This window comes from Lupinus angustifolius, chromosome LG03 (genome assembly GCF_001865875.1).
Source record: "Lupinus angustifolius cultivar Tanjil chromosome LG03, LupAngTanjil_v1.0, whole genome shotgun sequence".
In the NCBI taxonomy this organism is placed as follows: Eukaryota; Viridiplantae; Streptophyta; class Magnoliopsida; order Fabales; family Fabaceae; genus Lupinus; species Lupinus angustifolius.
Window position 1 is genome coordinate 22915447 of NC_032011.1, and position 12791 is coordinate 22928237.

The 12791-nt window shown below is 34.0% G+C and overlaps 2 protein-coding genes across 5 annotated transcripts in view; one reads left to right on the top strand and one right to left on the bottom strand.

Moving 5' to 3' along the window:
- LOC109343721 (GTP-binding nuclear protein Ran-3-like) overlaps positions 1-466 on the top strand; it is a 32988-nt gene extending 32522 nt beyond the window's left edge. For both annotated transcript variants that reach the window (XM_019582168.1, XM_019582167.1), the window contains exons 9-10: positions 1-58; positions 225-466. In XM_019582168.1, coding sequence (XP_019437713.1) covers positions 1-58; positions 225-294 — 128 coding nt within the window. In that variant the 3' untranslated portion in view covers positions 295-466. The remainder of the gene's footprint in view (positions 59-224) is intronic.
- On the bottom strand, positions 2967-9642 carry LOC109343715 (peptidyl-prolyl cis-trans isomerase CYP95-like). Of its 3 annotated transcripts, none has more exons than XM_019582156.1 (14): positions 9520-9642; positions 8751-8874; positions 8603-8657; positions 8096-8184; positions 7763-7787; positions 7145-7183; positions 6913-7030; positions 6614-6741; positions 6085-6376; positions 5306-5418; positions 4940-5132; positions 3813-4853; positions 3646-3717; positions 2967-3504 (listed from the first exon to the last, which is right to left on the bottom strand). In XM_019582156.1, the coding sequence occupies exons 2-14, from the start codon at positions 8826-8828 to the stop codon at positions 3201-3203; spliced, it is 2547 nt and encodes an 848-aa protein (XP_019437701.1). In that variant the 5' UTR covers positions 8829-8874; positions 9520-9642; the 3' UTR covers positions 2967-3200. The 3 variants fall into 3 exon arrangements, with proteins under 3 accessions (XP_019437701.1, XP_019437700.1, XP_019437702.1); XM_019582155.1 differs by having other exon boundaries at positions 2970-3504; positions 4940-5135; XM_019582157.1 differs by lacking the exons at positions 8603-8657; positions 8751-8874; positions 9520-9642 and adding an exon at positions 7586-7634 and having other exon boundaries at positions 2970-3504; positions 4940-5135; positions 8096-8186.

Below are 12791 nucleotides of genomic sequence, written 5' to 3' on the forward strand. Positions count from 1 at the left end.
TAGAATCTCCTGCATTGGCTCCACCTGAAGTTCAAATCGATTTGAATGCTCAGAAACAGTAAGCTTTTTTTCACAAACTGAACTAAGATTCTTCAACAGTTTTATATGTGCCCTTATAGCTATCGTGTCATAAACAACTACAAAACAATTAGATTGTTCGAATTCAATGCTGCCATTAGTTTTCTCTCGTCTTGTATTTATGTATTGGTGGATTTTCATTGCAGACACGAGGACGAGCTTGCTGCAGCTGCTAGTCAGCCTCTTCCTGATGACGATGATGACGCATTTGAGTAAAAAGACTTTTGTGCACCTGAGGATCAACTTCTTGAGTTGCTTTATCGTGTATGCTTCAATATATGTCTTTGGGTTTGTATTATTGATATTTGAAGATGTGGATTGAGGATCTAAAATTTCATCTTTTATGAGATGGTTTTCTTAAATTGAAAATCTCACTTGATACTGAGCCATTTCATGTGTTGGTGCTTACGTCGATATGTTTTTTTCTCTGAACTGAAACTTTTTATTCTGAAATTTATTCTAATGTATCTTATTGTTGAGGAATTCATGAAGTTTTCAAATTATGTTTTTAAATAACGTGTCTCCTAAGACAAAAAGTTATCAACTTAGTTCCGTTAATGCCAATAATAATGAGATGGCAAATTTCCCCTTCATGTTTTATCTTTTTTAAACATAAGAATGTGTCACATTCCCGGTTTGACTCAACTATATTTACTCACTGGTTTGACCGGATATTACTCGTTCATATGGTTTGATCTGACACTATGCTCACCTAATTTGACTTGATTATGGTCAGGTTTCATCTGTTTATAGTATTTTGTTGGAGTTCAAAAAATATATATGAAATATTTAGAAGTGGGTAAGGGACAACGAAGACCCGGTTTGATTCTGACTTGACTCATGTTTATTTATTCATGATTAATTATCTAATTATTTTCATCATATGAATTTGATTAACAATATATACATATATTAGAGTATAAGGTTTTTTTTTTTTGTATTACAAAAAATGTTATTGAGTAATGAGTTTTCAAAATATAACCATCATTTCTAATTGCCAACCAGCTCAATAAGAAGTAACTTTTTCCCTCAAATAAATTTCCACATGTAATAGAGATAGAAGTAGAGAGTATACATCTATAAACTAAGATTACATAAGATATTCATGTTACCAACATATCTTGAACCATTATCACCAAGGCCATGTAGCCAAAACTATAGTAGCCTGGTGTTCTCCTTTATGCCTAACCACATGAGTCCTTCCAACTCAAAAGTTATTGTAATATTTCCAGTACCTGAAACATTAAACATTAAAGCAATAAAGTTCATAAAAAGAAGCCCAAAATCATAGATGATTCATTTGATAAAGAGGTTTTTTGCAAATTAGTAAATGTAGTGTGTGTAGAGCAATGAAGGTGCCATGGGATAAAAACTAACCAAAATTCATTGAGGAGCTAATATTTTCCACTCAGACAGAAAAATGCTCAAGTCACTACCACAATGCTTAAGATGATGAGCTTCTGCAATGAAGAACACCAACATTAGCAAATAGCAATCTCTGTTTATAGACCAAATGGGAGAGTGACAAAGGAAAATATTAGTAACGATGATTCTGCATCAGCTACTTTGCTTTTATTACTGGAGAAAATGAACAGAAAGTTAAAACTTAAAAGCACTCAAGAAAAGCAGACAGAAACTGAAAAACAAAGAGCCAATAAAATAAAAAACTTATTTTTTATAATAAAAGCCATAAGCCTTTATTAGCATAGAATCCAGCACAATATGCATAGAAAGAAGCAAGGTAAGGTCATTTACTTTGTAATGCACATGGAGAATAATAAGATTGGAGAATCAATGCGCATGGAAATTGAGTAAAGCTAGAGGAGCACATAGACCAAGACAACATGAAGAATACTTAGCAATTAAAATCTTATTAGATAAATGAAATAAATGAACATTAAGAATGAGGGGTGAGAAAAAAAGTTGAAAAAGTTTCGATCTTTGCACTAACTTTAAGACCTTAACCTGGTGGAAAACAAACCCAGTAACCTTCTTTGTTACTTCACTCACTGTTCTTCCCACTCGCCACAGGATACAACAGAGACCCCCATACTCTTTTGTTATGTTTCTTCATTTTATATGTCATCTCTAAAATTGTTACTTGACTTGAGTTGCTTATATTGTTAGAATGTGTAAACAAATATAAAATAATTTTTTCTTTGCACCATGGTGGATTCTCTAGCGTGATTGAGTTGTTTGTTCAATTATTTTTATAGGCTGGAGGGAATGAGCAAATTGTGCAGCTCAATATTAGGGACTAAGACTTGGACTCAGATACTAATAGACTCTACTAAGGGAGCTCACTACTACTGGGGACTAGACTTGGATTTCAGTAAATTTCACATTTGATCATATAGGCTGATATGTAAATAATTGTTTAGAAAATCCATGAGACCATGACAGACATTTTTTTTATCAACAAATATTAACATATTACTATTATATTCATATTTGAGACTTAAACAGTCAACCTCATTTGCTTTCATCCTTCACATTAACAATCAAACTATCATATAATTCATTTTTTGTTATAAAATGAAATTTGAACTCACTATCTCCTACACTCCAATCTTTAAATCTTTCATTCTCACCATCAGACCACCTTGTAACATCGTCCAACACATTTTTAATGCATGAATTTGTCCATTCCACTTGGCAGGAAACAAAAATTGGGAAGTAACGGAATCAGTTCAGTTCAATCATTAAGTAGCAAGATTTTTGTAGGAGGCTCGATCAACATCATGATGTGAATTAAACCTACCAAGCAATAGCCCCTCAGGGTGAGGCTCCATTTGATTTCAAACGTGCTTTGTGTTTCTTAGTTTAATAAGAACAATTGGCAGACCCCTCCCACTGAAGGACAATGAATTCTGGAACACATACCAAAATTTATAAATTCAACTCGGACACCTTCACACATTTGATATTCGCAATAAATCCACATCTAAAAGTGCATCCCGTTGTTACAATTGTAGTCCAACTCTAGTAGTAGAATATTTCAACATGCAATAGCGGTCCATAAAGGGTAAAAATAACATTAAGAATTACAGCAAGCAAAGCATGTGAGTTCAAGCATTGAGAACTCTAACTCATTAAAGGATAGTATTCCAACACTACATATTTCACCTTTCGCCCGAGCAGGGAGAACCATCTCCATAAGAGACCAAGCCTTTCTTTCCATCTGGACTTCTGGACGATGACCCTGACCTGTTGTCTCTGCTTGCTTTTCGCGGAGATCGTGATTCGGAAGACCTGTACTTGGATGGACTCCTGCTCCGAGACAATCGCCTCTCCACACGAGGAGAGGAGTGAGATCGTTGTGGCTCAACTGGGGAACGACTGCGGACCAGGCTACGGCTTCGGCTATATCGTCGAGCACGGTAAGGTGGGCTGGGGGAAACAGATGGTGTCCTCCTGCTTCGGAACCTATGCATTGGTTTTCAAATAATCATATGAATCATCTGTTAGAAATAGCGTGCATAACAAAAAGTGTCTGAATAAGTCAATTGACAATTAAAAATAAATAAAAAACTTAGAAAACAAATGTTACAGGGAGTAGGATAAAACCTTGGAGGAGTTCTTCCACGTGGTGGCGGGCTCCTGTAACGCCTAGGGGAATACCTTCTGTAACTAGAATATCTGAGGGCAGTGTAAAATGATTATTCTGTCATTCGACTCTTGAATATCAATTACCAACTTATATGATGACTAACTAGAAACAAATACAACTTTACCTCTCACGATCTCTTCCATTGTAGTGGTATGACCTCACCGGAGACCGTGAGGGGGTATTGTACCTCCGTGCATAAGAGTATCGTTCACTAAAACCTCTTCCCCTTCTGACACGCTTTGGCGAAGAAGCAGGTGAAACACTCCTCGACAAACTCGTCCGACAAGGTGTCCTTGTCCTGCGAACAGGACTAAGACTCCTAGAGTAACTGCGGCGATTGCTTCGGCTTGGTGCTCTGACAGGACTGCGACTAATGTCTCTCCTCGAAGGGACCCTGCCAGAGCTTCTGCTTAAGCTTCTTGCAGGTGATCTAACTGGACTCCTGCTAACACTCTTTCTTGATACTCTAACTGGACTTCTGCTGATTGTTTTTCGTGGGGATGCTCTGGGAGGACTCCTGCGAACTCGATCGAGGGATCTTACAGGGCTTCTACTCACACTTCTACCCTTCCTACTCCTCACAGGTCTCCTACTTCTTACAGGGCTCTTGCTGACACTTCTATGAGAGCGAGTTCTCACAGGGCTTCTACTGACACTTCTCCCTTTCCTACTCCTCACAGGGCTTCTACTCACACTTATTCCCTTCCTACTCCTCACAGGGCTTCTACTCACACTTCTTCCCTTCCTGCTCCTCACAGGGCTTCTACTCTCACTTCTCCCCTTCCTACTTCTCACGGGGCTTCTACTGACACTTCTACTCTTCCTACTCCTCACAGGGCTTCTACTAACACTTCTCCCCTTCCCACCCCTTACTGGGCTTCTACTAACACTTCTCCCCTTCCCACCCCTTGCTGGGCTCCTACTCACACTTATTCCCATCCTGCCCCTTACTGGGCTTCTACTTATGCTTTTGCTTAGACTTCTGCCAATGCTTCTAATCGGACTTCTACTCACATTCTTCCTTGATGGAGGAGGGCTTCTACTACCAGTTGGACCTCTGCTAGATCTCTTTTTTGGAGTAACACTTGGGCTTTTGCTCGGACTCCTCCGGGGACTGACACTCATACTCTTACTCACGGGTTGCTTAGGACTCATGCTTCGGCTCCTGCTCATCAACTTTAAATAAAATATCATCCAGAAGAAATGGGAAGTATAAGATATAACAGAGGTGTGGCATAAGAGGAACTGGACCTCGATTTTCCCGAATGATCATCCATCACATCAGGCTGCCTCTCTTTACTTCGGTCAGATCTGTAGTCAGCTCCAATGCCATTAGTAATCTGATTTCCATTTTCCTTAGGAAGTTCCGCGTTCTCTAGCATATCCACTACCCCATCATTGTTATGATTGTGTCTCTCCACAACTAAGGGAGACCGGACTTCAGCTACTACAAGACATAGAAGAAAATGGGTAAAACAGAAGACGTAGCACCCAAACAATTAAACATAAAATCAAAACAAAATTGAAGAAATCTTGCATAATTGTACTTGATAATTCAAGATTTTGCTTTGTTAAACACAACAAAAGGTCAGAGCATAAAAAAAATTAAGAAATTACCATTTTTATGAGAATGGTCTTTAGACTTTTGCTCTTTCCCTTGAGCATCAAGACTATCACCATCAGAGTTAATGTTCCTGTTACTCACACTATCAGAATCACTGCCCGGTTCCCTATCAACATTTGGCAGATTCTCAGTGGCAACCATGAAAATGTGGAAACCAAGTAAGAAGTGATACATGTCAGACGATGTTCACTATAATGATATGCAACATCAACAAGCAAGCCTTAGTCCAAATAGGTGGGATCGGTTAATTTGGTAATATTATATTAAATTTTCTGAACACCACAAACTAATACACTCCCTGGATTTAATCAACCAAGGGTCTAAAGCAGCCAAGACATCGGGAGAAACCCATTAAAATCAGAGGTCAAACTCATGAATTAGCAGCTGTGTACATATTTTTAACTAACAACAATAAAAAAAGGCGGCCTGGTGCACAAGACTCACGCCTAGTTGAGTTTGTGGAGGGTAAATGTTTGCAACTTGATCCTCACAAGAGGATAGGCTTTTTCCAAGATTTGAACCCATGACCTCAAGATCATGGGGCAAGAAACCTTACCATATCCAGTGAAAAATAATTTATCTACTGATTCTTTGATGCAAATGGAGTGACAAGTCAAGAGCAACGAGTGCAGCTAAACAAATCAAGTATTTGTGATATTCATATAAATAACCAAAGCCCAAGGAATAGCCTACCTCTTTCATCATGCATCTGCATAGAATGATAATATAATAAAACCAATATCTATTGACTATTTTAATTTCATCAAAATACCTTCTCAATCTACGCTTTGATCTCTTATCCCGCCTCCTCCGTCTCTTATCATGGCGTTTATCCCTTCTTTTTCCATGTCTATATTTATCTTTTCTAGATCTCTTTCTCTTCCTTCGCCTGTCATCACTAGAAGAACTTAAGTCAGAGGATGAGGACACATCTGACTCAGAATCACTATCAGTTTCCGAAGACTCTGTGTCTGAATCTGAAGAACTCTCCGATTCAGATGAGTAATATCTTCTTCTTTTCCTTCTGTCTTTTGAAGATTTCTTGTGCTTTCCCTTCAGCCGTACTGTTAAAGTGAATATTTAAATTAATAAATCAAATATATTAAAAAATTATATTCCAGGCCAGAACCAGAACAGTAAATTGAAGAGGAAGAAAAAACACTGAAGTACATTATGCTCTGGCGTTTAAAGAGTTGGACACAGAAATTGCAACAAATTATTTAAGATCAACCATCAACTTATTGTATTACAATTTACAAGTAGAGCTGAGTATTATCCAGAATGGGCTAAGTGATTCTCACCTTCAGCATATTCACCACAATTAACGATTTTAACAGTTACAGTTGGACGCCCTTCTTCATCACCCACGTCTTCAATTTTCTTCAATATATTATGCCCTAGCACAAGCTTCCCAAACACCACATGCTTCCTGTGTAAAATGACCCCACAATTGAACAAGAAAAACAAAGTTCATATTTAATGACACTCAGGACTAACTACTGTAGTACAATCAAGCAATTTACCTTTCCCACCCCCTCAAAAAAATAGAAAATATAGGTGAGTAATAAATGGCCACCAAGAATAAATTAGCTACACAAACCTATCAAGATGATGATCAGCTTTCAAAGTGATAATAAAATGAGAACCAAGAGTATCACGGTCAGCAATTGCCATTGATAGAATGCCTGGAGCATCGTGCTTTAGCCTATATGACTCATCTAAAATAAATCACAAGTAAAAAGTAAAAACCACAAATTTTGAGATATAGTAACACAATACAAACTATTCATGCTATAGAATGTGATATGAGGAGCACGACTTGCCATTCTCACCTGGGAAATTTGAGCCATATATGCTTTCTCCACCAGTCCCTGCAAAATACAGGAAAATATGATGCGGGGATTACGGGATAATCACAAATGGACATAAAGAATAAGGGCTGAACCCGTCAAGAAAACTTATAAAAATGTGCTTCAACCTAGATAAATCTCTACTAGTGATCAGGACCATATTTAGGATGTGTAGATGAGTTGCTATATTTTACAAGCTACAATACAGTAAGGTACAATTTCAAGTCTTCAAAAGGGGATAAAAGCATCGAACGATTGAGGCAAATTAAAATTTTACATATATACATAAGCAATATCATAAAACTAAATCAAAATTACAAAATTAAAATAGGTTCAATAGCTCATTCAATTATAGGTCAACCTGTGTTAAAGCAAAGTAGATTTTTTTATTATGTTCCCCAATTGACTTAGAAAGGAAATTACCATTGTCATAGGAAACATGCAAATGGAACAAGGCTTGCAACTTGGACAACTGAATGATCAAATAATAAAAACATAATGAATGTGACTAAATATATTGTACCAAATTGCAACCTTCAAAAAGGTATAGGCAACTCATAATAGGAGGTAATGTGTCAATAAAATCAATAGAATACATACCATTTCGATTGACAAAATCACCACCCTGCAAAAGATAAACCAGCTGTTACTAGACAAACCCTTAACTACAGTACAATAATGCATAGAAAATGGAGTTGGACACCACGAAGCTTTATTAAGTTATTAGAATTATGAGGATAAAGAACATAGTAAGCACAACCCAAACAAAATCACAAGAAAAACAGTTGTGACCATCATCCTTGTATCCTACAGCATAAGCAACTGTGGCAGTGACTACAACAAAGCCATGCTCAACCACAATGAGAAGACATAAATAGAACCACCTACGAACAATCTAGATATATAGATATAAAAATAAATAGAGCAACATACCTGCACAAAGGAACCTTTTAAAATGTGATGGAAGAAAGACCCCTTGTAGTGCAGTGGCTTTCCAGTATTTGGACTGACTCCTTTTTCTCCTAAACAGGTGAGAATTCATACCAAAAAGGAGGGAATCAATGGTCATCGATTAGGTGGATGACTTTTAAGTAAATGATCCACTTTCACACAGAAGCATGAAAAAAATATTTTATGTTGTTTCATGGAAATAAGGTCCTAAGCACAGTCCTAAGTCGGGGTAAAAGATGAAGATTGTGTAAGGCAGTTGACAGCCATCGTAAAACTTTGTCAAATCTCTATGATAGTTTCATAGAAGCAAGGTACATATACATGTGTTACCCAAATAAAAATAAGTACATAAACATATATGAGAACATCTTTATTTGGTGGATAAGTAACTGCGATGATAGAAAATGCAAGTATTGCCAGGAAAAAGGAAAAATCCAATAAAAAACTGGTGAGATTGAAGAAATGTCAATTGCAAATAATTTGTAATACCTGTACATAGTGCACGAAAGTTTTCTGCGGTCTTGGGAGCAACATCATAGAAAAGCTGTGATGGCAAGATGATCACTCATTAGGTCAAACATTGCAATAGTTCAAGCATAACTATGAAAATAAATATAGATTATAGAATGAAGAGTACCTCAAAAACCATCCTTTCAAAAGGATCCCCATCAATGGACACATCCATAAACACCAGGGGATTCTTCTTCTTCACCATTGTCTTTATTTTATTTACCAAAACTTAAAACAGAATAACCATTGATCTGAAACAACAAAGCACCATTAAACAAACACCAGTTATTAGCTATCTGAAGTAACAATGCGATAATAACAATGGGACAAATTAATCTTTCCAAAAAGTTAGTGCACCAACAAGTTATGAATTACACATGGCACTTTCAGTATGGCACTATACACCTAAGTTTTATTCCAATGTCAGGACAAACCAGTATTCAACTAAACCCATGACATTTGCCATAAAATAAGGCTTTCAAAAAATTAGAAGAGGTATAAATCAAAAGATAACGGTTTAGTTCTTTTTTTCCACGGAAAACAAATCCTAAACAAAATTCATCACAACAATCACCAACTGCTGCCAAGGAAAACCGCAACAAATTCAGATCGGCAAGAGAACAATATGCTCCATAATTCAAATACAACAAATCATCAAAATATCAGAGAGAACGTTAACTATTAAAACGAACTAGACAACAAAATCAACACGAACACGTAATAAAAGCGTGAAATTAAACAGAAAATCTTAAACCCTAGCTAGATTCCCGTACGAACATGGGAGGAGCAAAGTTATAGGTAGATCGATGCGAAGGTTAGATTCTATTTGAGATTTAAATGAGAAACAGAAGCTACTATGAGTATTGAAGAGAAGATGTGAAGAACCCTAAGCTCACCGTAGTCGTAGAAGCAGAGAAACGTTTCGAGAAGATGAGAAAGAGAGAGGAGTGAGAGTATAACCTAGGCTTTTATATAAAGCTAAGGTTCCGACTCTAGCTCCTTCTACTGTATTGTGAAATTACTAAATTATCCTTGCGTCAGAGAACTATTCCTTGAACATAATCTAAAAACCTCAAACTTAATATTAGGTTCTAAAATATATGAATCAATGTAAAAAATTTAGAAAAAAATATATATTAGCGTAAGATTTTATATTCTCTTAATATTATCTATAATTTATATTTAATTTTATTGACTCTTTAAAAAGGTAATACAAATTAATGATAGATAATCTACTGATTGCGTATAAATATTTAAACTGATATTACATAGATATTATACTCAAAAACTTATATAATAAATATATCATTAATTATTCATTTTTATTATTTTTATTTAATAGTTGATTATAATTGAATATGAATAACATATAATATAATAATAATAATATTCTTTAATTCTTAATACACACGATCTTTTTCTTTTATTTAAGTGGTGAAATGCAAGCTTCATGAGTAGTTTCTATATATAACTAGTTATGAGATGGTGAAATACACTTTAAAATATCATTGTTCACATATAATGACAAACGATTTGATTTATCAAAAAATTAAATGTTGGAGAAATTAAATTATTATATATATTCTAATTATTAAAAAGAATTAAAAATAATAATTGATATTTCTAACTTTATTAAAATATAATTAATAAAAAGAGTACATTTAATACAGAAAAGTTAAAAAATAGTAACGAACATTGTTTTAATATCTTTAAAAGATATTACTTTGTAATGTTAATTATAAATATGCTTATTAATGCCGTGTTACATTCTAATGTTAAAACCATTCTAGTGCACATAAGAGTGTATATCTTGTATTAGATAATATTTGAATATGTGATTTTCAATGATAAGGATTATCATTAAAGTTAAAAAAATAGTTCATTGTTCATTATTCTAACAACAAAATGAATTACTAAATTCTCTCATCCAATTTTCATTGATTTGTAATTGAGTTTTGCTCCCAACATCCATTACTTGACCATTCCTCTTACTAAAGTTGCTTCTCTCTCATTGGGTTAGAGCGAATTTTAGTGTGAATGTGTCATTCGTTGGCAAATTGAGTTACTCTGCTTACCTTCTTATTTGTAATATAATGTTCATCTAAATTAGAGTTGACATAGGCATACTCGGTTATGAAAATGATATAAAATATCATGTCATATACATTTCTAAATATGGATGGATAAACTTATGAGACATCTGTCATACAATTAAAAAATAAAAAATATATTAAAAAATAATGTCTTGTCATTATTACATTTTTAAATTTTACACATAACAATGTCTCAATTCAAATAATTGAACATTACATATTATTTAGATCGAACAGAAAATCAAAATATAACATTGAATAATTAGTATCATAATATTTGTGCACAATCCTCTCTACATGTTAGAAAAGCTCACAAGCAAAGTGAGCATTTTGGGATAACATATAAATTTTGTATGCTTTGTCTCCGATAGAAATAAGTAGTCAATCACATATATTAAATTGTCAATGTGTATTTCTATTTTATTTATATAGGATTTTGTTAGTTATTGAATAACAGATATTTTGGTTGTTAAATTCGTGTGATATGAAACGTATTATAATAATATTATGGTTACGTGTTAAGAAAAAAATGAAAAAATACAAGGATATCAGTTGACTTGACGTGCATGGTGATTTTTTCTACCATTGTTATTTTGGAAATATTCATTGATGTTATTTGGGATGCTATCCTTTATTTGCAATTAAGTTATTTCTTTTTATTCATCATAATTCATATCCAATAAAACTCACATATATTTCAGATTTGTTTGGACGATAGTAAAGTTAAAATGAATTAGTTCAAGTAAAATTTATGAGTATATATAATTGTCAAACAAATTATTGTAAATAAATATCAAATGTCTTTTTTATATTGTTGTGATAATCAAAAGTAAGAATAAGAAAAATATGAAGTACCCCTTTTCAAGTTTTGATGAAAATAGTTTGAATTTAAAAGATGTCAATCCTTATGAAACAGTTTAAGTTCTATGAGGCATTATAATTTTCTTGAAGAATGTATATTTCTCTAAGTCAAATGCAATCAAACAATTAACTTCCTATTCTAACATTCCAAGAATAGAAAGGAGTTTTATACACTCTCATTGTATCATCTATCATCGATACTTAATTATTGTTGACTTTTCAAAAATAGTAATCCAAATGAGTAGTAAATAATGGGGTGCATGTGCATAAATCTATCTTTAAACTGTCAGTATATAGATTTTACACTCATAAACTTATGTTATACCATCTACCTGAAGTTACATGTGTGGTTTTACGATAATAATATTAACCTAATTCTCTCATTAAATTACTAGTGGTACTAGTAGGATACCCGTGCATTTGCACGGGTGGAGTGTTTATTGTTGACATGAGTTTAAAGAATTAAATTTGAAGATTGTATACTAGAAGGGAAATAACTATTGTGTATGTTAAATATCATGAAGTGTAACCTTGGAGGTTTTTAGTTTATATTTAACCTCATGAATTTGAAATAAAAGACTGATCAGATTTATGGAAAATAATAATTTAGTATATGAATGTTGAAGTAGATGTAGAATACAAGTTACAGGTTTTGGAACACTTGCTTATAAACCACAATTGTTGTTGACATTAGAGCTTTACCATTCTTATCATGTATTAATACCTTCAATCCTTTTTTACTTTGTACTCTTGATATTGCCACATATAATTGACTGTGGCTGAAGATTGGTCTTGGCAGGTATAATCCAATATTTTTCAATGATTGACCTTGTGATTTTTTTTATTGTCATGGCATAAGAAACAATCATAAGAAATTGTATCTTTATCATCTTGAAAGGCCACGAAGAATGTGATGGAGACATTGATATTCGAGGAATATATATGACATTTCCAATGTTTTTTCGAGATATAATTTTTGCTTCGACAACATGATTTTCCAATTAGTAATAATCAATCTTGTACCATTACATAATCCTTCAAATTGGTCTAAATTTCTCAGCAACATTATTGGAGTGCCAACTTTTAACTTGATTTTATGATTCGGGAGCCCAAATGTTGTAAGTGGGTTTAAAAACTCAGGAGTTAATATTTTGAGTACTTCACTCTCATTAGCATATGTCATGTCAATAGAATCTGAGCTGAGGTATTCCTTT